The sequence below is a fragment of the Protopterus annectens genome, chromosome 1.part2 (genome assembly GCF_019279795.1).
Source record: "Protopterus annectens isolate FY-2018-M chromosome 1.part2, PAN1.0, whole genome shotgun sequence".
Lineage (NCBI taxonomy): Eukaryota > Metazoa > Chordata > Ceratodontiformes > Protopteridae > Protopterus > Protopterus annectens.
Window position 1 is genome coordinate 936,544,558 of NC_056727.1, and position 20,664 is coordinate 936,565,221.

A 20,664-nucleotide genomic window follows, 5' to 3' on the forward strand; every position below is an offset into this window, starting at 1 on the left:
TGGGCATATCCCAAGCTCTGTACTGAGAAGGACTGATCTGCAAGTGCCTCTCACTGAGAGAAAACTTGTATATTTTAAGCCATGGCCAAGTGCTACCACATCCAGAATCCACTGGTCTCAATGGATGGCTCTTCTCCAAGATGAGAAAAACTCAGGCAGCTTTCTGAAAGTTGTCAGTCCCATACTAGAGTCAGGACTGTGGTAGCTTGTCTGGCAATGTCATCCTCTTGCTAGACTAGTTTTGCAAAGCAGAGGCAGGGTCAACCCACAGAATATATGTTCTGGTATGATGCCGTAACCTATTTCTGAGGTTACAGATCCTTCTGCTAGTCCTTATAGCAGAACTACTCAACAGACACATTATTTTTGTTGTTGCAAGGCAAGGACAGCAGTCTGTTCTCACACAGTTGATGATTTGCAGAATTAGATGTTTGGTACATGTCATGTTCCTTCAGTGACAATACAGACAATGCTGGTGCAAGTCTTGGCTGGATACCTAACTGCCATACAAACAGTCTGTTCACAAGACATGAGATTGCTGAAACTTTACCACTGATAGCTAGGCTTGTAATCTGAACTGTTCTAGTGGCAAAAAAGAACTGGTGAGTCTGGGGGTGAACATGTTTATGAATCATAACACACATAATGTGTGTAAACTGCAAAACACTTGCTTTTGGAAAAAAGTCTTAGAGAGAAGCAAAATTATGTATCAACAAATTTCTAACAAGTGCATTACTAATCAAATACTGAAGCTTGTTATTGCTGTACTTTCTATGTGGAGATGAAGTAGACAAACAGGACCTCTGGAGAGTAACAACAGAGGTTGGCTGAACTTTGCAGGGCTCTTCTTTGATGCATTTTATGGGACACTTGATTTATTTACGCAGTGTGTTTGTGTGTGTACACGCACATGTGTGTTTTTTATGCTAATTCCTGAGTTATACTTTTCCAGGGATTCCGACTATGGGTTGATTTTTTTCCACAGCACACAGACTGACTGCATTGTATAGGGCTCTTAACTTCTAATGTCTGATTTACTAACAGTACATAGCCAAGTTCAATGTGCATTTGCATGTCTCCCTTCTACCCTGCTGAGTTCTTTATCTTAACCATTTAAAGTAGAGACATTTAGTTGAGTTTAATCATTTGGGCTGCAGGAAAGAATTAAAGAAGGGAGAGTTTGACCCACTCCTTAAAAGGCATTCTGCCATGTAACCAAGAAAGACTAGTGAAGTCATCTGAAAATGTTTAGCTGAAGGATTCCATCCTGTGGCCAGGGGATAGCTTTACAGTAAGTGTGTCCTGACGTTCATCAGTCCTACATACACAACCCAGGTTGAGGTCAGACATAAACATCTAGCATTATTTAAAACATAACTGATAATGACTAGTGGTCACACCAGCATCTTGATTTTGCTGCATATAAAGCTGTATCATCCCAGAAAAAAAACAGTCTTTCTGATGTCCATTGACCTTGCTGCTAGCATCTAAAATTACTGCTAAGGAAACTCATTGTGGTGTAAGATCATGCAGTAGTTAGTAAGATGAAGGGGTAGCCAAAAAGGTGATTATTTGCTGTTATGCAACAAACATTATTTCTAAGTTCTCATATAAAAACAGTAATTGAGTGCTCTGCAGTGTAATATAGGGGTAATAAACCAAAACTGTACACGAGAAAACACTTAATAAGCCTTCCCAGCATTCTAAAATAAGGATACAATGAAACACTAATCTTGAGCTTTAAACCATTCTCAATTACTCTGCAACAGTTTATTCATTTGAGATAGCTTCTCTTGGGTACCCAACAGATTGACTTTGACAGCTTGGAGCTGGAAGAAGGCTGCCAGCAGAAGAAATGGATACTTGCAGAACATAAAAAGAACCCTGAGGGCACTCAGAAACAAGGGTTCAAAATGGAAAAACAGAATCATTGTTATTGCTAAATCTGATGTCTGAAGGGGTAGGCTAATTCTAAAAGGACTTTTCCCAGTCATGACACATTTATAACCAATAACAGCAATAAAAAAAAGTATTACAAAATGTTCAGAGATACATTACTGACATATTAAGCACAACCCCATGAATGATATTAGAGCCCATAAAAGCTAGCTAAACTAACTATGCATTTGATTTCTTTAAAGACATATGTGAAAAATATTATCAAATCCTTCCATAATTGAAATTCATTATCTTCTACAAAAATATGCCACAAAAATATAGTCCATAGATAATGTTTTATAGAAGGAAAACAGTTAGTACCTTTGATTTCTGCACTATTTGTGGTCCAAGTGCAACCAGATCTTTCTGCATTATTTCAACTAATGATGTCGCTTCAGACAGCTTGGTAAGGCCATTGTAGAATTGCTCTCTGCAGGCAAAAGAACACACGAAAGCAAAATATAAGACTGACTCCACAATCAGCAGCTATTTTATTTGCTTTTGTTTGTTTATTACACACACACACACATAATTATATATAAAAAAACAGCCATCCAGGTAGTTCTGTCTTAATTAAGAACTAATTATTTTATTTATTTATTTGCATTTTGTTAACCGGGAAGGTCCATTGGGCCTAAAGGAGACCTTTTTTAATAGAGGCCCAGGGAGAAAAGCTCCAGAAACAATATTTAAAAAAAAAAACTATTAAAGCTAACAAAAATATTACATTATATAAGACATAGAAATAATGATTATAATAATAAAACATATTGTGGTAAATGGCATGATGAGCATTTCTGTGAATACATGGGATGACAAAGCATTTTATAGTTCAAGGTTTGCAAATGCCTATACTAACTAAGACATAACAGGAGTTGTTATAGTAAGAAAAATGGTAAGGAGGTGGTAAGAAGTGCGTAGCAGGTGTTAGTTTAGATTAGTGAAGGAAAGCTTGAAGGGAGTAGGGGTGAAGTAGGTGGAAGTTAGGAAGGGTGAGAGCAGGTGCATTCCCATTTAGACCAGAGATAGGAATGAAGTCTTAAAACAAGAGTGGTTCTGGGTAATTCAGATATGAGGTGGGAGTGAGTTCCATTTGCGTGCTAGGAAGAATGACAATAGAAGTTGCCCAGGTGTACGTATGTGTTTGTATACTTCAAAGGCATTCTGATTTTTGGATCTGAGTGATCTGTCAGGAATATACAGGGTGAGAATGGAGGAGAGGGAGGGGCAGTTAGAGGGCCCGAAAACAAGTTTATGGACAGTTGATAGTTGAATGTAAGAGAGACAGTTGTGGAGTTCTAGCCATTTCAAGGAGTGTAGGGCATCACAGTGGTGTGAACAGACTTGGAGACGGTAGTAAACTTAGAAATTTTATTGTAACAAGATTCAAGTTTTGTCTTTATGGAGGACTGTAGGTTAGTTAGGAGAGGGGGTCCATACATAAGAGAGGGAATGTGAAGTACGTGACAGCAAGGGTATGCTTGGTTGAGGGGGTGAGGTAACAATTGTTGATAGAGCATACCAAGCTTCTGGTGGGTTTTCTTGATGTTAGTTAGTAGGTGAATGTCAAATTTAGTTGTTCATCGATAAGGACACCTAGTAGCTTGGTATTGGGAACTATTTTGATGTGAGTCTTGTTTTGCCTGACTCTGGAGTAGGAGTTCTTGTCAATTTTGGTGTTTTTTGATGGGATAAACATCATGATTTTAGTCTTGGTTGCATTGAGAGCTAGGCGATTGTTTAGCAACCAAGTTTCAGTGCTGGTGAATGCGTCCCAAGTTATTTGCATGAGTTTGGGTTGAGATTCAGCAGAGCAGATAATGGTAGAGTCATCTGTGTATTGGACAAGTCTGGCATTTGGGAGACAGTGATGGAAGTTGTTAATAAAGATGTTAAATAGTAGGGACCCAGGATAGAGTCTTAGGGTACACCTGTTGGAGTACGAAAGTAAGAAGAGGTACAATTTTTCTACTTGACGGCCTGTTGTCAGTTTGAGAGGTAACTGGAAAGCCAGTTTATGATAGAGGGGGAAAGTTTGAGATGGGACAGCTGGGACAGAAGCAAGTGATGGGAAACAGTGTTGAAAGCTTTGGATAATTACTTTCAGCCTTTCTTGTTTTCTTGTGAGAAACCCTAATGAAGTAACAGCACCTATTTTTTCCACTCTTTACATGATTCTTCCATTTCAGTTTCAAAGGTACATTTCTGCCTTTTGCACTTTTTACACTAATTCAGTTTCAGACACGTGCCTTCGCTAAAGGTTGTGCATTGGGCTGGCAACTCGGCACCATAAAAATCGACTGCCAATCATTAGCAGACCGGAGTTCCGCTGTGGCGACCCCTAACCAGGAAAAGCCGAAAAGACAAACAACAACAACAACATATTTCCTAATGTAGCTGTTATGGCAAAATGTAGAACACTTACTAACGACAACAGCAAAGAAGCTCGCAGCACCGTTATCAACTGTTTGTTTATACAACTCTTTTAAAGAATTAATATGATTCAATATTATTCAGTAGTATTTTCATTTATATTTGTTAAAAAAAAATCTTAACGTGTGCCAAACCCTTTGTGGAATAGAATGGAAACAGAGGTATTCATATCAGTGGTTTACAGGGTCATATTATTGATCTTGGGTGGCAGGCATAACAATGACATTACAAAATGTTTGAACTAGGCAAGAGGGGAAGGACAGAAAAAAAAACACCAGTGGAATCTTTATCATGCCCATCAAAGCAGCTACTTGAATAAACTCTGACAGCAAGATCAGAAGAGGATCAGTGATACATGGCAACAAAACAAAGAAAAAAATATAAGCAGATGAGGCAACTGAAGAAATGGAAAAAAGTGCTGCAAGAATTAATGGCCCAATATTTTCTGTAATCTAGTGCCTTTTATGGAAGAACAATGACAATGTCTTGATACTGTGTCAATAACATTAGTTATTGCATGCCGTTAATCTTATACAAATATATTAGGCTAACAATCTGTAAGAAGGACAAAGGCACATAGGAGGCAGTACACATATTTGAGGAGCTCATCATAACTGTAGACATTCAGTATCCTTTTCCTGATCACTGTTGCATATGGGGGTTATGCCACTTGCTTTATCATACATATGTCATGAACTTTTTAGTAGTAATTGAACCTGTCAATGCTCTAAGCGATTACAGCGTGTGGCCACAAAGGGCTTCTCTGTTATACATGCTAGTCTCAGTGACAGAAAGCTTCAGGTTTTGCAGCCAAGCCCACAACAAAATCAATCTACTTGTGTTACAGTGGAGTTTTAACATAGCCTAAACACTCCTGTAGGATCAGCACAAGTCTTTAACTAGAAAGTAAATGGAAGGTGTCTTCTGATACATTTAAAGCTTTAAGCACACACCCTTTCCTCAGGATGCCAGGATAATAAAAGAACCTGGCAATAACTGTAGCAGCTTTAATCTGTGGGACAAATTCTTAGAGAAGTTTAGGCCTTGCACTCCATTAACATAAACAAGTACACATCAAACCTTCTCTCATCCCAAGAAGATTCTAGACTATCACTCTTCTCAAAAAACAGTCCAATGATTTACACAAAGCTGCTACATAAAAACTGGTGCCACAACACACAGAGAAGCAACCCTGAGTGTAATACAGACAGTCCAGGATCAATTATTGATTCAGGCAATGAAGCAACAGGCAAGGGAAAGTAGGAATAAGAAGTTGACACCAACTTGTCCATCCTTGGGCGAAGGAGGGAGGAAGTCTAGCCCTCTGAAGAATGTACAGCATATAGCATATGGGCCAGAGACATCCACTCATTCAAGTTGCTACTGCACAACGTCCTCCCTCTACATTGCATATGTAATAGAAGACATTCATGTGGAACAATCTAACAGGTCCTTTCTTTAGTGAGCATGCATGTCAGCAATCAGAGGTGACATTAGGTGCAAAAGTGAAATCGAAGACAGCAGTAGATGACAGTCCTCTGGCATTCAAGTCTTATCCATATTGCCTAGATAAAAGTAATCAGCCACTGAAGAGTATTCCATTTTTAGGTAGAACCCTCTCAAGGACTAATGTGGGATACTCATGCCAGGCAGGACGGGGAATAAACGGGTTTATAGAATGCAAGGGGATGGTCATGACTTGAGAGGGTCAAAATATACACATAAAGATAGATATAGATATAGATATGAACATAGATATAGATAAACCTAAAAAGACAAAAAAGATGAGGGCTAGAAATTTGGCAACAGCATCCAGAGATAGAAGACTGGCAGTGTGTGAACAATCAGTTGCACTAATGGAGTTATACAGATTGGATGTCCATTTCACTGAAGTTGAATAATGTTGCTAAATACACTTATGTACAAATTGTGAAAAAAGCAAACAAAACAAAAAATGTTATTTCTGGTTCAGGAAAATTACCTGTTGTTTGAATTGCAGCTAAAAATGAAAGATATTTTGCTATCCTTCATCCCGTGAAAGCATATAAAATTACCATACATAATGGTCCAATGGATAACCTAAGATCATGTATTATTATCTGCCCAGAATTGCAATAAGAACATCTAATAAACATACACATATACCTAGGTTCATAGATTTATAGGTTATTAGTAGGCTAATAATTACTAGGGCTCTTACAAGCCTATCTGCTGACCCCACAGCATTTGTGTCCCAAGTATCATGGGCATCTACATGGTGTGTGGGGGGTGTTAGTAGGGAGGGAGGTAACTAAGGATTTGGAGGCGGCAGTGCTAGTTAGGATAATACTTTTCTTATTGATGGCCTCTGACCATAAGAGACAAAGGAGGCCAGACCAGGAGTAAATTTGTGATTTCCCATCCAGTTGTCAAGGTTTCATTTGAATACAGCAAGGAATTAACTCTCTTTTACATGGATGGGGAGCCTGTTCCATAGTATGGATCCTTTGGGACACATATCTGTCTCTCTAGCACATTCTGTTTATGTCACAAGCAAAGTTCTGATCCTTGGATCTAGTGTTTCTAGTGCTGTTTGCTTTGTACATGTGTAAAAGATCTATCAGGGCTAGGTCTGAAGAACCCCTGTTAGCCAGGCAAAGATCTCTCAGCAGCCTGTAGCAGACTGAATACAGAGACGCAGCCTTTAGGCAATCAGTGTTGGACAGGGTATTCATACTCTGAATCTCCTGGTGAGAAACTTTTCTGGGCGTTCCAACTGTTGCAACTGCCTGGTTTGATACATGCCAAAGAGGGCACTGTATTCAATGAGAATTGTATTTACTACTGCTTTTGCTACTTTTCTAAAAAAAAAAAAAAAAAAAAAAAAAATCTTCTGCTTTTACTGTACTTGTGTTACTTCCTACTTTATTTTGCTTTTGCGTCATCTTAAACGTTCTCAATTGTATTTATTACTGCTTGGTGTAACTCATTCTAAGCCTTTTAGTTTAAACACTTGGGCTTCAGACCAGTTGTTTTACATTGAGAGGGTTTGTGGTCTGCACTGTAGTGGCAGAACAGGTAGCTTACATCCCTCTAAGTTGGGAACTGCTGATTGAGGGCTCAGTGTCTGTTATTCTAAAAGTATATTAATTCTGGTTTAAGCACTTGGGCTTTCAGGCCAGTTATTTTACATTAAGAGGGTTTCGTGGTCTGCACTCTTGTGGGAGGAGAGGCTGGACTCTGCCCTTCTGAGCTGGGAATTTCTGGTTGAAGGCTTATAGTGCATGCATATCTGAATTTCTTCTTACTGAAATTGGTACACCTTGTTTGCTGTAGCATAGACTAGATCCAGGCCTGCTGAATCTAGCTTTGTTTGTATAACTTGAGCACTAATCCAGGCATTATTTAAAGTATTCAGTTGTATTTATTACTGCTTGGTAGTAACTTGGTTAAAGTGTAGCTATCATTCTAAGTCTTTTGGATTAAGCACTTGGGCTTCAGACCAGTTGTTCTACATTGGGAAGGTTTGTGGCATGCACTGTGGTGGCAGGACAGGTAGCTTTCATTCTTCTAAATTGGAAACTGCTGATTGAGAGCTCAGTGTCTGTTATTCTTAAAGTGTATTAGCTCTGGTTTAAGCACTTGGGCTTCAGGCCAGTTATTTTACATTAAGAAGGTTCGTGGTCTGCACTCTTTTGGAAGGAGAGGCTGGACTCTGCCCTTCTGAGCTGGGAATTTCTGGTTAGAGGTTTATAGTGCCTGAATATTTGAACTGTATCTTACTGAAATTGGTACACCTTGTTTGCTGTAGCATAGACTAGATCCAGGCCTGCTGAATCTAGCTTTGTTTGTATGCTTGTTATTTCCCTGGAACGCTAATTCCACCTAAAACGCGGCTTCTCATCGCTTCTGTGGATCCCTAGTGATATCTGCATTGCTTACTGTACTTATTTCCTTGCTTCGCTTGAAAGAAAGTTACTGTTTGTCGGTTTTGCATTTAAGTTACCTGTAACATATTGCACTTGTTACCTGGCACTTGCTCACTAAAGCAATTATAAGTCAGCACTAAAAATTAAAAGCACTACACCCTCGCTCCCCATTGGCCCTTGTTTTCAATTATAAAGGAATTCCCAATATTATTCTAGCATGTCCAAAGGTCAGTTGTCAATCTCCTCTCCGGTCCAGCTGGTGAATATGGGAATCTTGAGGCAATGTTACAACTGCCTCATGTACACAGACAACCCTCTCCTCCTCCCAACAAATTCCAACACATGTGAGAGATGCAACCATATAGCCAATCTGGAGGCTAAGCTCTCTCAACTCAGTACTGGCATAACCAGTCAGGAGGAGAAGGAAACCACACTCACTACAATTCCAGTCTCACATAGACCTACCACGACAGCAAACCAAACACATAATCACACAAAAACATACTCGGAGGCTCTAAATAAAGATCTGCCTAAGCAGCAGAGACCTCCAAAGCAGACACCCAAGCAACCGCTACCCCAAAACAAAACACGTGCAACACATATCTCACAAAGCCAGTGTGCCGAACAGTCACAGCCCTTAAGGCTAAACAACACACCTGATACACTTGTATTAGGTGACTCTATCATCAGGCACACTGACGTCCCGCTCACCAGGCTGAACAAGGAGAAGGTCACGGTGAGCAGCCTGTCTGGCGCTAGGATCCGCCACATAACACAAGCACTCAGGTCACTCCAAGGCAAGTACAAATATGACTCAGTCATTGTCCATGCTGGTGTGAATGACCTGAGACGTACCTCCCTGGACTACATGAAAAGAGACATAGAGGAGCTCTCTGAGCATGTAGCCCAGGCTGGTATGACCCTGACCTTGAGTAGCATCTTACCCTCACCAAGAATGATGCCACAATATGAAGACAAGATGATCAGTTTCAACAACTGGCTTAAGTATTGGTGTCATTCAAAGGGGATCCAATGCCTGTCAGCTTGGGATGATATGCACGACAAGCCACGATGCTTTGCTAGGGACGGCTTGCACCTGTCACCCTTGGCTTTCGGATATTGGCAAAGGCTCTTGCTACCCCATAGTGCCTTTTTTAGGCAAGGCTCAAAAGACAAACCCACCTCCATAGGTATCACAAGGGATAAGAAACTAAGAGTAATGCTACTCAATGCTAGAAGTCTAAACCTCAAGATGCACGCACTCGAAACTCTCCTTAGCATGGAGAACATCGATATCTGTGCAGTAACAGAAACCTGGTTCAGGACTCCTGAGAGCACCCCAGCACTACCAGGTTATACCTCATACCATGCTTTTCGGCCCCAAAACTTGGACCGAACCACAAAAGGAGGGGGGAGTATCGATATTCATCAAAGATACCCACACCTCCAGGTTGGTGGCAAAGCACGAAGCATCAGAGACTATCCATGTGCAACCAACAGTGGGTAAAACTGCCTTCCAGTTTATAGCCTGCTACAGACCAACCTCCCAAACCCAGGAACCCCACTCGGCCTTCCTGAGAACACTGGAAAATATGAAGGTCTCTCTGAACACCATTATATTGGGCGACTTCAACTACCTAAACATAGATTGGGAGCATTACTCTAGCTCCAACACCCTTGCCCAAAGGTTCCTAGAATTCATAAACTCAAATGCTATGGAACAACTTGTTACCACTCCCACAAGAGGGGAAAACATACTGGACCTGATCATCACCAACATGGGGACTCTATGCTCCAGACCAGAAGTGTATCCCTCACTGGTAAGATCAGACCATAAACTGATCTCACTGGATATTCACATCCCGACCCCACCCCCTGCCCAGAAAACCACAGTGAAAAACTTCTCTAAAGCAAATTTCACACTCCTCAAAACCGAGGTGGAATCCTTCAAAGCCCCCGGGCCTGTGGAAAATACGGCCCAGACCGCAGAATCCTTTATAAATGCATTCTATGAACACCTTCAGGAATGCATGGATCATGCAATCCCAAATAAAACCAAGACCCAATCCTCCAAAGGCAGACGACCTGTCTGGTGGACCCCAGCCATAAACAAACTATACAATAGAAGGAGGAAGCTATTACATGATAGAGCAAAATCCCAAAAAGAGAAGGCATCTCTGATCAGTATTAGCAAAAAACTAAGGGCACTCATAAAATCGTCAAAGGCCAGCTTCGAGAGAAAAATTGCACAGGACACTAAAGATAATCACAAGGCTTTCTTTAGTTATGTTAGGAACCTGGGTGGGAATTCCCAGATATGCTCAGAATTAGTCCAAAATGACAAAAAATATACTGATCCCACAGACATTGCCAACATCCTAGCTGACAGGTTCAGCGCAAACTTCTCCCCCCCCTCCCCACCAAAAGGGCAAATATCTATCCCAGCAGAGTGCTGCCCCCCGCCATCTCAGATGCTCAGGTGAGAGCCGCCCTCTCCAAAGCAAAAAACACAGCATCAATGGGACCAGACGGTGTCCCAGGCTGCGTCCTACATGAACTCCAAGAAGAGCTAAACCCAAACATAAAACTACTGTTCAATCTCAGCCTTACTACAGGATATGTACCCAAAGAGTGGCATACAGCAACAGTGGTCCCTCTCCACAAAGGTGGTGCCTCAACAGACCCTGGAAACTATCGCCCCATAAGCCTGACTAGCTTGGTCTGCAAAGCTATGGAAAGGATCATCATGGACCTCATAAATAAATATATTGGGGACCTACAGACACTGGATCCTACCCAGTTTGGCTTTGTTAAGGGCAGATCCTGCCTCTTAAACCTGGTTGACTTCTTTGAAACAGTCACCAATGCCATTGACGAAGAGAAGGTGGTCCACAGAGCCTATCTGGACCTCGCAAAAGCCTTCGATACAATATCCCACTCAGGCATTATAGATAAGCTCACCAGCTTAAATATAAACCCCTATGTCACTAGATGGGTTGCAAACTGGCTCAAGGACAGAACCCACATGGTTAGAATTGCTGCAGCCATGTCAGACTCCAAACCAGTTACAAGTGGCGTCCCACAAGGCTCAGTCCTGGGACCTCTCTTGTTTGGTATATAGTTTTCGGAGGTACAGGCCAACACGGAAGGACTGTGGCTGACCAAGTTCGCAGATGACTGCAAACTGGGCGCCATAATCGACTCTCCAGCCGACACAAGCATCCTCCAAAAGGGCCTCATAGAAACAGACAACTGGTGCCAGAGCCATGGCCTCAAGCTAAACGCCAAAAAGTGTATAGTCATCCCCTTTGGCAAAAACAAAGTGCCCACAAATTACCACATAGGTGGTAATCCATTAAGTACAGAAGAAGTCATTAGGGTCCTGGGGACCCAAGTTGATAGCAATCTCTCATTTGACAACCACGTGGCCAAAGTGGTTAGAAAAACATTTTATATAGCCCACCTAATCATGAAGGGATTCACATCTAGATTAGGAGAGGTCATCGTGCCTCTTTACTCATCCCTCATCAGGCCCATAATCGAGTACAATGCCCCTTTTGGGATGTACCTTACCAAACACCTGTAGCAACTGGAAAGACCCCAAAAGTACCTCACCAAGAGGATCAAAGGGCTCAAACAGATGCCATATGCTGCCCGGTTAAAGAAACTCCAGCTCTACTCAGTGGCATACCGCCTGCTCAGAGGTGACCTGTGCCTGACGTATAAGGCCATGTCCAACCCGGAATTAAGGGACATGCTGTACCTCAAAAAATCCAAATCCCATCGAGCTACACGCTCGAGACTTGAACCTCAGCACTGAAATAAATAGGACATGCTGGAGGGACAGATTCATAACCCAGAGGCTCCCTTCACTATGGAATAAAATCCCAGTCCAGGTTAGGCAGAGTCCCTCATTGACTCTCTTCAAGAGGAATCTTGATGAGTGGATGGGAGATCATAGGTTTACCCCGGGTATCACTTCTGTGTCACTGTTAGACAGAGGCACAGTATACTAACCTCGAAAAAGGGCATAGCAAAATTTATTTAAAATGGGTGGCGAAAGCCAAACATACTCTGGCTAGGCTTATAAATGCCCTAGGGCAGATAGCCTAGTATGAACCTATGAACCTATGAACCTATGACAGGTCTGATAAGGACCAAGTAGAGTGGTACTATAACTTCCATGGACCTGGATTCCATACTCTTACCTATAAGCTGGGCGACACAGAATGATTTTCTTATCATCTTAGCTATTTATTTATCAAAGGTTGGACTGCTGTCTGCATATGTTCTCAGAAACTTTGTTACTGGGTAGACTCTTAAGGATATTTTATCAATGGACTAATTAACTTGGGATGACAGTTTTGCAAAGGGCATTATAATGTGTTTTTTTGGTATTAAGTTTTAGGCTATGACTTTGGCACCAGTTATTTTCCTGTGTTAAACCCACTTGGAAGATGTTTGTGTTTCTGGGGAAATCTATAATAGCTCTCAACTTACAGTCATCTGTGAATCTGGTGAGCCATAGGCTTTGAATGTTAGCTTTGATGTCTTAGAAGTAGCTGCCAAACATAAGCAGATCCAGCATGGAGCCCCGGGGTACTCCACTGATGACCAGTCTCTTGGTTGAGGTGGTCTCACTGATCCTGACTTCTTCAGTCCTGTCTGTGAGTCAGACAGCAATCCTGTGAGTTATGTAAGGATTTATGCCTCGCTTAGACAGCTTATCAACAATGCCTGAGCAGGATGTTGTATCGAATGCCTTAGCCAGGTCAAGATATGCAGTGTGCACTGTTTTACCCTTGTCCATCTCTTTGCTGACGCAATCAAAGAAGTCTACCATGTTAAGTAGGCATGGCCATTCATTATCAAAGCCACATTGGGATAGGTCCAGTGTCTGTACATTGCAGCTGGCCTTGTTCATCATTTCCATGATAATTCGTTCGATGGCTTTGCATACTAGGCTTGTTAGACTGATGAGTTTGTAGTTCCCTGGGTCAGCTGATGGTCTGCCCTTGTGGAGGGGAATGACTGTCGTGGTCCTCTATTCACTTAGAATGTAGTTTGTTTCAAGGCTGTAGTTGAAAAGTGTCTTGAGTCATCCTGATAGGTCATATTTTAGACTGTTCAGGAGACAACTGGGGATGTTGTCGGGACCCATGGAATGGTTTTCTTGGCTTTAGCACATGCTGCCAGCACCTGGTCCCTGCTGATTGCTGGGGGAAGTATGCTGGAGGGGATTTCTCCTAGTGGAGCTGGGGGTGGTGAAGTTTAAGCTGAATTTATCAGCCAGTAGATTTACTATGTCACCCTGATCAGTGAAGGTGGTAGCAGAAGGCCTTGTGATTGTCCTTAGCCTGTGAGGCTATCCTGACCTTATAGCTGGCCTTGCTGGACTTAATTAGACCTCTTAGTTTATTGTTTAGTTGTATAAGACAGCACATGTCTTTAAGGGAGGTGCTCTTCCTAACTTTGACCATAAGTTTTCTTCTTTTATTACATACAATGTTTAGCTGAGGATTCCACCACAGAGGTTTATTTTTAATGTTCATTTTGGGTTTATTTATGGTAGGTATGCTCTCTGGAGCCATTCATATTTGTATAGGGCACTGTAATTAATTCTGGATAGATAACTGTTCTCTCAGGGTTAGGAGAAGCCTTGAACTTTGACAAATTGTCACTTAATATGAGGTAATTTGACTTTGAATAGCTCCTAATTGTTACCGGTTTAGCTGGATTTTCTGCATTAATTTCAACTTCAAATGAGACAGCTTTCTGAGGAAGGGACATGGATGTGGGTGGTGGGGTGCAATGCTCTCCCATGTTTGTATGTACCAGAACCAGTATGTTTAATCCTCTGGTTGGAGCATCCATTACCTGTTCCAGGGTATTTGTGTTAATAATTGTGCCTGTGAGTTTGAGGCAGTGTACTTTTCCCAGTCTATAGAGGGGTAGTTAAAGTCACCCATGAATACAGTGTTTGGTTGGATGGTAAGTGCCTCAGGTAGGTTTAGGTAGGAGTCTTGAGATTCTAGGGGCATAGATGGTGACCTACAACTAGCCATGATATGGTGATGTACCTTATCTATTGTGATTTGCATGTGGATGAGCTCTATTGTATCATCCTACTTAATCAATCTGCACGTACGTTTGTTGCTATCGTAGACGGAGACACCTCAACCATTGGCCTCAGTATATGTTGTTGTTGTTCTAAATGTGTAGAAGGTACTGCAGCCTTGCAATACCGGAGTACTTTCTATGGCTTTAAACCAAGTCTCAGTCATGGCACAGATGTCTACATTCCCCAGAGTGAGGAGGGCTTGAAGGGTGTGAAGTTTTTTGTTCAGGATTCGAGCATTGAGTCGTAATACCTTAAGGTTGCTTATAGACTTTTTCACTATGTTGATAGTTTTGTGTTTTTGGAATTGCCTAATAAAGGCTATAAGGGATGAATAAAGTTTAAGCCGATATCCAAAAGTCTGGGGGGACAGGTGCAGCCCATCCTTGGCAAAGCAATGCTGTCTTTTGACCATGTCCTCCCATGCCGACAGATATTGGATCGCCCTGGGGTGACACCAGAAAATAAGTCAGTTATTGAAATCAGTCATTTTATGTTCACACTGTGGCATCATCCTTGACGTTAGAATGCTGCTCAGTGCAAGACTCAACAACATCTTTGACACATATTATGAGAGATCCATTATGTCTCTTTTCATATTGCCCATTGAAGCATGTCTCAGGTCATTTACACTCACACGGACTACAATAGAATCATATTGATACTTGGGGTGCAGTGACTTGAGTGTGTGTGTTGCACAATGGAGTCCCCCAATGACAAGAAAATGACTTGACTTATACAGTACTATAATATTTAATAATATAATCAATAAAATCAATTAATCAATAATATGGTGAGTATTGTTTAAAGAAAATTAAAGCAAAGTATTTTGTTTATTTAAAAAACAGATGTGGAAGCAGAAACAGATAACTATAGGGAAGCATGAACTACATATGAAAGTACCAAATCAGCAGAAAAAAGGCAATGAGTGCACCATGAGCTGAATTCGAAAGTAAAATATCAAGTAAATCCAAAAGGTCTTCTTTGTGTATAAAATCCTCGTTTATTACAAAAAATAAAACTGCAGGAGATAGCAAGTAGTAAGCGCTTTCGCGTTGTTACCCAACGCTTCATCAGACATAAAGAAAATGCTGAAACTCTCCTCTTTAAAGCACTAATTGTCATGATGTCATGAATATTTTAAAATTTAAAAATTTTTAAAGAGACAGACATACAAGCATAAAATACATTCTGGGTTAAAACTTCAATCATATGAAACAAGGAACATATTATTGCATAAATGTATCTATAAGCATTAGTGCTTCAATGGTCTGGAAGCTAAGAAAGGCTTGATGGTGAGCCTCTCATTAAGCCCAAATTTATGGGCTTGTAGTTTAACAATCCACTTGCCTTCCCTTTCCTCAATTCTGTTCCTTATGTTACCTAGTCTCCCATCAGTATGCACCAGTTCAAGGACCTGGAATTTGGACCTGGACCTCATGTCATTAAACGTAAAACCACACAATGTGGTACTTTTGCTTGCTCATCTTGCAACCAGTGCAAATATGTTGCCAATACTAACAACTACATACATCCTGATACACATAGGAACTATATGTTTAAACACCATGCGAGCTGTAGGTCTACTAACTTGGTTTATTTAGCTGATTGCCAAATATGTAGGAAGTTTTATGTAGGCATGACAACCAGATCCCTAAGAGAACGCATCAGAGAGCATGTTTATGCCATATCCAAAAGCAACATTCTGAACGCCCTAGCTAAACACACAGTAGAGTCAGGCGACGATCACACATTCAAATTCCAGGTCCTTGAACTGGTGCATACTGATGGGAGACTAGGTAACATAAGGAACAGAATTGAGGAAAGGGAAGGCAAGTGGATTGTTAAACTACAAGCCCATAAATTTGGGCTTAATGAGAGGCTCACCATCAAGCCTTTCTTAGCTTCCAGACCATTGAAGCACTAATGCTTATAGATACATTTATGCAATAATATGTTCCTTGTTTCATATGATTGAAGTTTTAACCCAGAATGTATTTTATGCTTGTATGTCTGTCTCTTTAAAAATTTTTAAATTTTAAAATATTCATGACATCATGACAATTAGTGCTTTAAAGAGGAGAGTTTCAGCATTTTCTTTATGTCTGATGAAGCATTGGGTAACAACGCGAAAGCGCTTACTACTTGCTATCTCCTGCAGTTTTATTTTTTGTAATAAACGAGGATTTTATACACAAAGAAGACCTTTTGGATTTACTTGATATTTTACTTTCGAATTCAGCTCATGGTGCACTCATTGCCTTTTTTCTGCTGATTTGGTGTTTCTGAGGAGAGTGCTTTACCTGGCAGTGTGCTTCTTTTTGTTCTACATATGAAAGTACTTTACATCACAATACCTCTGGCATGAATAATATACAGACAGAAATATGTGGTTCTAGGTATTTAAGAAGAGGTGTTTCCTTTTTTATCTAAAGTAGTAAAAAAGAAACGTAGAATGCAAGGTATTAAAAGTAGAGAAGGAAAGTATAAGTGTGTAAGTAGCATTTACCAGAAGATGGTTGAATTCCTCACTGCTGCAGTAGCCTTTAGTTATGTGGGTTGTACTACTACCCAGGATACAACTGGTTAATCTTCAAAAACTGTAGCTCCCTCCCACACCTACACTCTGACCGCTGATTGGCTAAACCCTCAGAGGGAAATCAGCAATCAAAGTGTAGATAACCTCAGGACTTTCTTGCCCAAATAAAGAGGAAATTCACTCATTGTGAAAACCCAAAAATATATAAACATATTACTTTTTTATCTCAATAACTAACTATATACAGTAGAAGGAGGATGGAGGGGTTGTGGCTACTGCAGCAGTGAGGAATTTGAACATCTACTGTTATGGTAGGTACAATTTACAAAGCTGTACTATGTTCATCGCTCTCACTTCTGCAATAGCCTTTGGCTGTTTGGGTTGATTATCAAAGTTTACCCATTCTGTGTGGAGGAAGAATAAAGGGTTCAGGAGTCATTAGAGAATGATCTAAGCAAAGCCAGTCTTAGACCTGGAAAAGCAATCTAGTATTTAATGCTTTGTAACAATATGAATAGAGGATCATTTAGTTGCCTATAGAATGCTTCTAGAGCTCACCCTGTTTTAATATGCCATCAAAGAAAACATGGCTCTATTACAATGTGCCTTAATCCTGCCTGGAAATGTTTTACTATAATGGGAATAACAAGAAAAGATATAAGGCACAACAAACTGGAACTGTCTGTAAACAGGCCATAGGATAGTAACTCACACAAATGTTTGAGAACCATCAGTAAAAATTCCAGATAGGGAACTGGTTATAAGTGAGGCATCGACTAGAACATTGTCTCCACTAGTTAACATAAGATTTCCTAGTCACAGAATTTCTTGCCTCCTTTACTACCTGCCACATGTCCTCATGAAAAAGGTGCCTTCATTAAAAAACTTTTAAGTATGTACCCAGGCATACCTTCTCAAAACAGTAGCAGTAGACATGACCCTAGTAAAATTATCTGCACAATTATACTCACTCTTCAAAGAATAATTAGGTATTTAAGAGATGTTAGAAATTACTTGACAGATTAAACTGGAGAAGGAAATTATCTTATTAAATCAGTCTAAAACCTTACCTTCTTGTCCACAGGGGAAGGGTTGGTATTAATAAGTGTTCTGCATTTTTGGGGACTGAAAGCTGATCAGGGTTATTGTAGGAAGCATTTAACACATCCTCCAAGGCTGGCATAATAGGAGGAATAGGTGCAGTGTGAGGTAAATCCACTTGTAACATATCATAATATCTCCTCAGCTTAGGGTGAACACCCACTTTTTCCCACAAAAATACATCATTCATCATGGAGCAAGTCTTATAAAAGGAAAACTTCTGTAATGGAGTTGAACAGAACAAACCTTCCTCTGAATCAAGTACTGGGCTTGGGAATCAGCGAAAGAAGAAACCCAGTCTCAGTTTAGGGGGAACATCCACTTGTTCCCACAAAAATACATAATTCATTCTGGAACATGTCTTATAATAGGAGTACTCCTTTAATGGAATTGTAGTGGAAAATCTTTCCAATAAATTAGAGCCCTGGGCATGAGACTCAGGAAAAAGTCTGTCTCTATTGGAATCTCTTGACATATTTTCCTCAGGAATATATTAATTTAGTTGTGGTATGGATTTCTACTCCCCAGGGTAGAAAGTCTGCAATAAACTACTGGATAAGGTAAGAAAATCATCCTTATGAATAGGCAAAATGTCTTTTGAATGGGCAAGGTCTAACATTTTGTTTCCTTTTTCTAGGAAGATCCTTGGAAGGAGATCAACTGAGAGTTGGCACTTGGTCTTTTTCCCCAATCCTTCTGAGAAGAAGTTCCTAGACCCAAAGAAGATGGTTCTCCCACGCCAGGATTTTACACTGAAACATCCTTAAAGGAAGTGGCTAACCCCTTGTCCATGGTAACAGAAGGGGCTACACCAAAAGAACCAGTAAGCAGACGGAAGAACAATAAATGGCCACTGCAGAGTCTTTCACCAGGGGATGAGGTACTGTCTTTGCCTGCAGTGTTGGCAAGGATTCATACTCTGTTGTTTTTAGTTTTTGAGTAAAGTGGGAGAAGAAACAGCAGGACCGGTATAAAAATGTATGCTGTAGTTAAGGAAGAAGCCTAACTCCTAGTAAGCGCTAGTGTGAAGAGTCAGTCAGAAGGTAAGTTGTTAGATGGGTGTTCACAAGCAGCACGCAGACTTACATTTCCCCATGCATTCCATCAAAATTCAAAATTAAAAACACAGGCAGTACACAAAAACCCTGTCAGAACTTAAGTCCCTTTCACAGAAAGTGTACTGAGAGAAAACAAGAAATGAAGGTAAGGTGTCCTGAAGTATACACAAGCATCAAACATAAAATAGAGTTCTAGCTCTGAAATATACTTCTTAATACTTAACTATAATGTATTCAAGCAAAAATTCCCAGAAGCAGTACATTTCCCTCACAAAAACAGGCCCAGCATTCAATAATATGTTCTGTTCTAAAACAGCAATTTCTGACAAGAAATTTCTGATATTAATAAAAGTGCTGGTATTCTTCAGAAAATAAAAAAATATATATCAGAAACATTTAAAAAGGCAATATTTTCTGTGAGAAAAGGGTTCCCCTATGGGGAATTATCTCCCAGAAATGAAGCCTATAATTAACTGCTGCTCCCTTGAAGTCTCAGAGATGCTTTACCTTGAGGAAGCAAGAAAGTACATATTTTATCTACACTCTGACTGCTGATTCCCTCCAAGGGGCTAGTCAAATCAGCATTCAGAGCATATGTATGAGATAGGGCCAGAGCTTTTTCCAAGACTGGCTGTTTTATGTACCTTTGGCAGGATGTAACTCAAATAGCCAAAGGCTACTACAGCAGTGAGAATGATGAACATCATCTGTTTGTATAATGTCAGAGATTATGTCTGTTACTGAAGAACATATTACAAGAACGTTTACAGAATACCCTACTAGTAGGAAAATTTAGCCAGTTAAATGTATTGTGAAAGTGGATAATACAATATTGCAAGAGTAGATCACATTGCAGGAATTTAATCTTGTGCTAAATAAAATGTCTGGTGAATCTTCTCCTGGTCCTGATGGTATACCTTATGCATTTTATAAAAATATGTTAGAAACTCAAAAGAAGATAATGCTTCACCTATCGAATGAGTGGTTACAACATGGTATAGGGAATAGGGATACATGTGAGGGAGTTACTATATTTATATATAAAAATTGAGACAGTGATGATCTTAATAATTGGAGACAATTAACTCTGAATAATACTTATTATAAATTATTTTGTAAAATATTGTAGGAATATATAAAAAAGGTACTATTTAAAGGTTTCCAAGTTGGGATATTTGAATCAAATATAGCACTACTAAGACATGTTTTGTCTTTTACGCAAGATTACAGATAGTCTTACTTAGGCTGTGATGTTAAAAATGCATTTACTATTGTTGCTTATAAGAGTTTATGGGATATTTTATAGTTATGTAATCAGTAATAAAATATGTATGGTTATAAGAGATATTTGTAATAAATTTTGGGTAAGACCACTGGTGAATGGTTGGTTTGGGAGGCAAATACCAATTCAAAGAGGTGTGAAGCAGGGGTTGTCATCTCAGTGCTTTATTATTGTGTAGTAATAAATGCTATTATTGAAGAAGTTAATGTTACATGTGTAACTACCAGGTCAGAACTAGTTCTTAATTTATACATGCTAATTTGTACATCCTGTGCTGATGATTTAAA

The 20,664-nt window shown here is 40.1% G+C and overlaps 1 protein-coding gene across 1 annotated transcript in view; it reads right to left on the minus strand.

The window, feature by feature from the left end:
- The window catches only part of DNAH14 (dynein axonemal heavy chain 14), a 2,550,346-nt gene that overhangs the window by 2,066,777 nt on the left and 462,905 nt on the right, over positions 1-20,664 (minus strand). Inside the window, 1 exon segment of the mRNA XM_044060213.1 lies at positions 2,260-2,368. Within this exon segment, the coding sequence (XP_043916148.1) occupies positions 2,260-2,368 (109 nt within the window).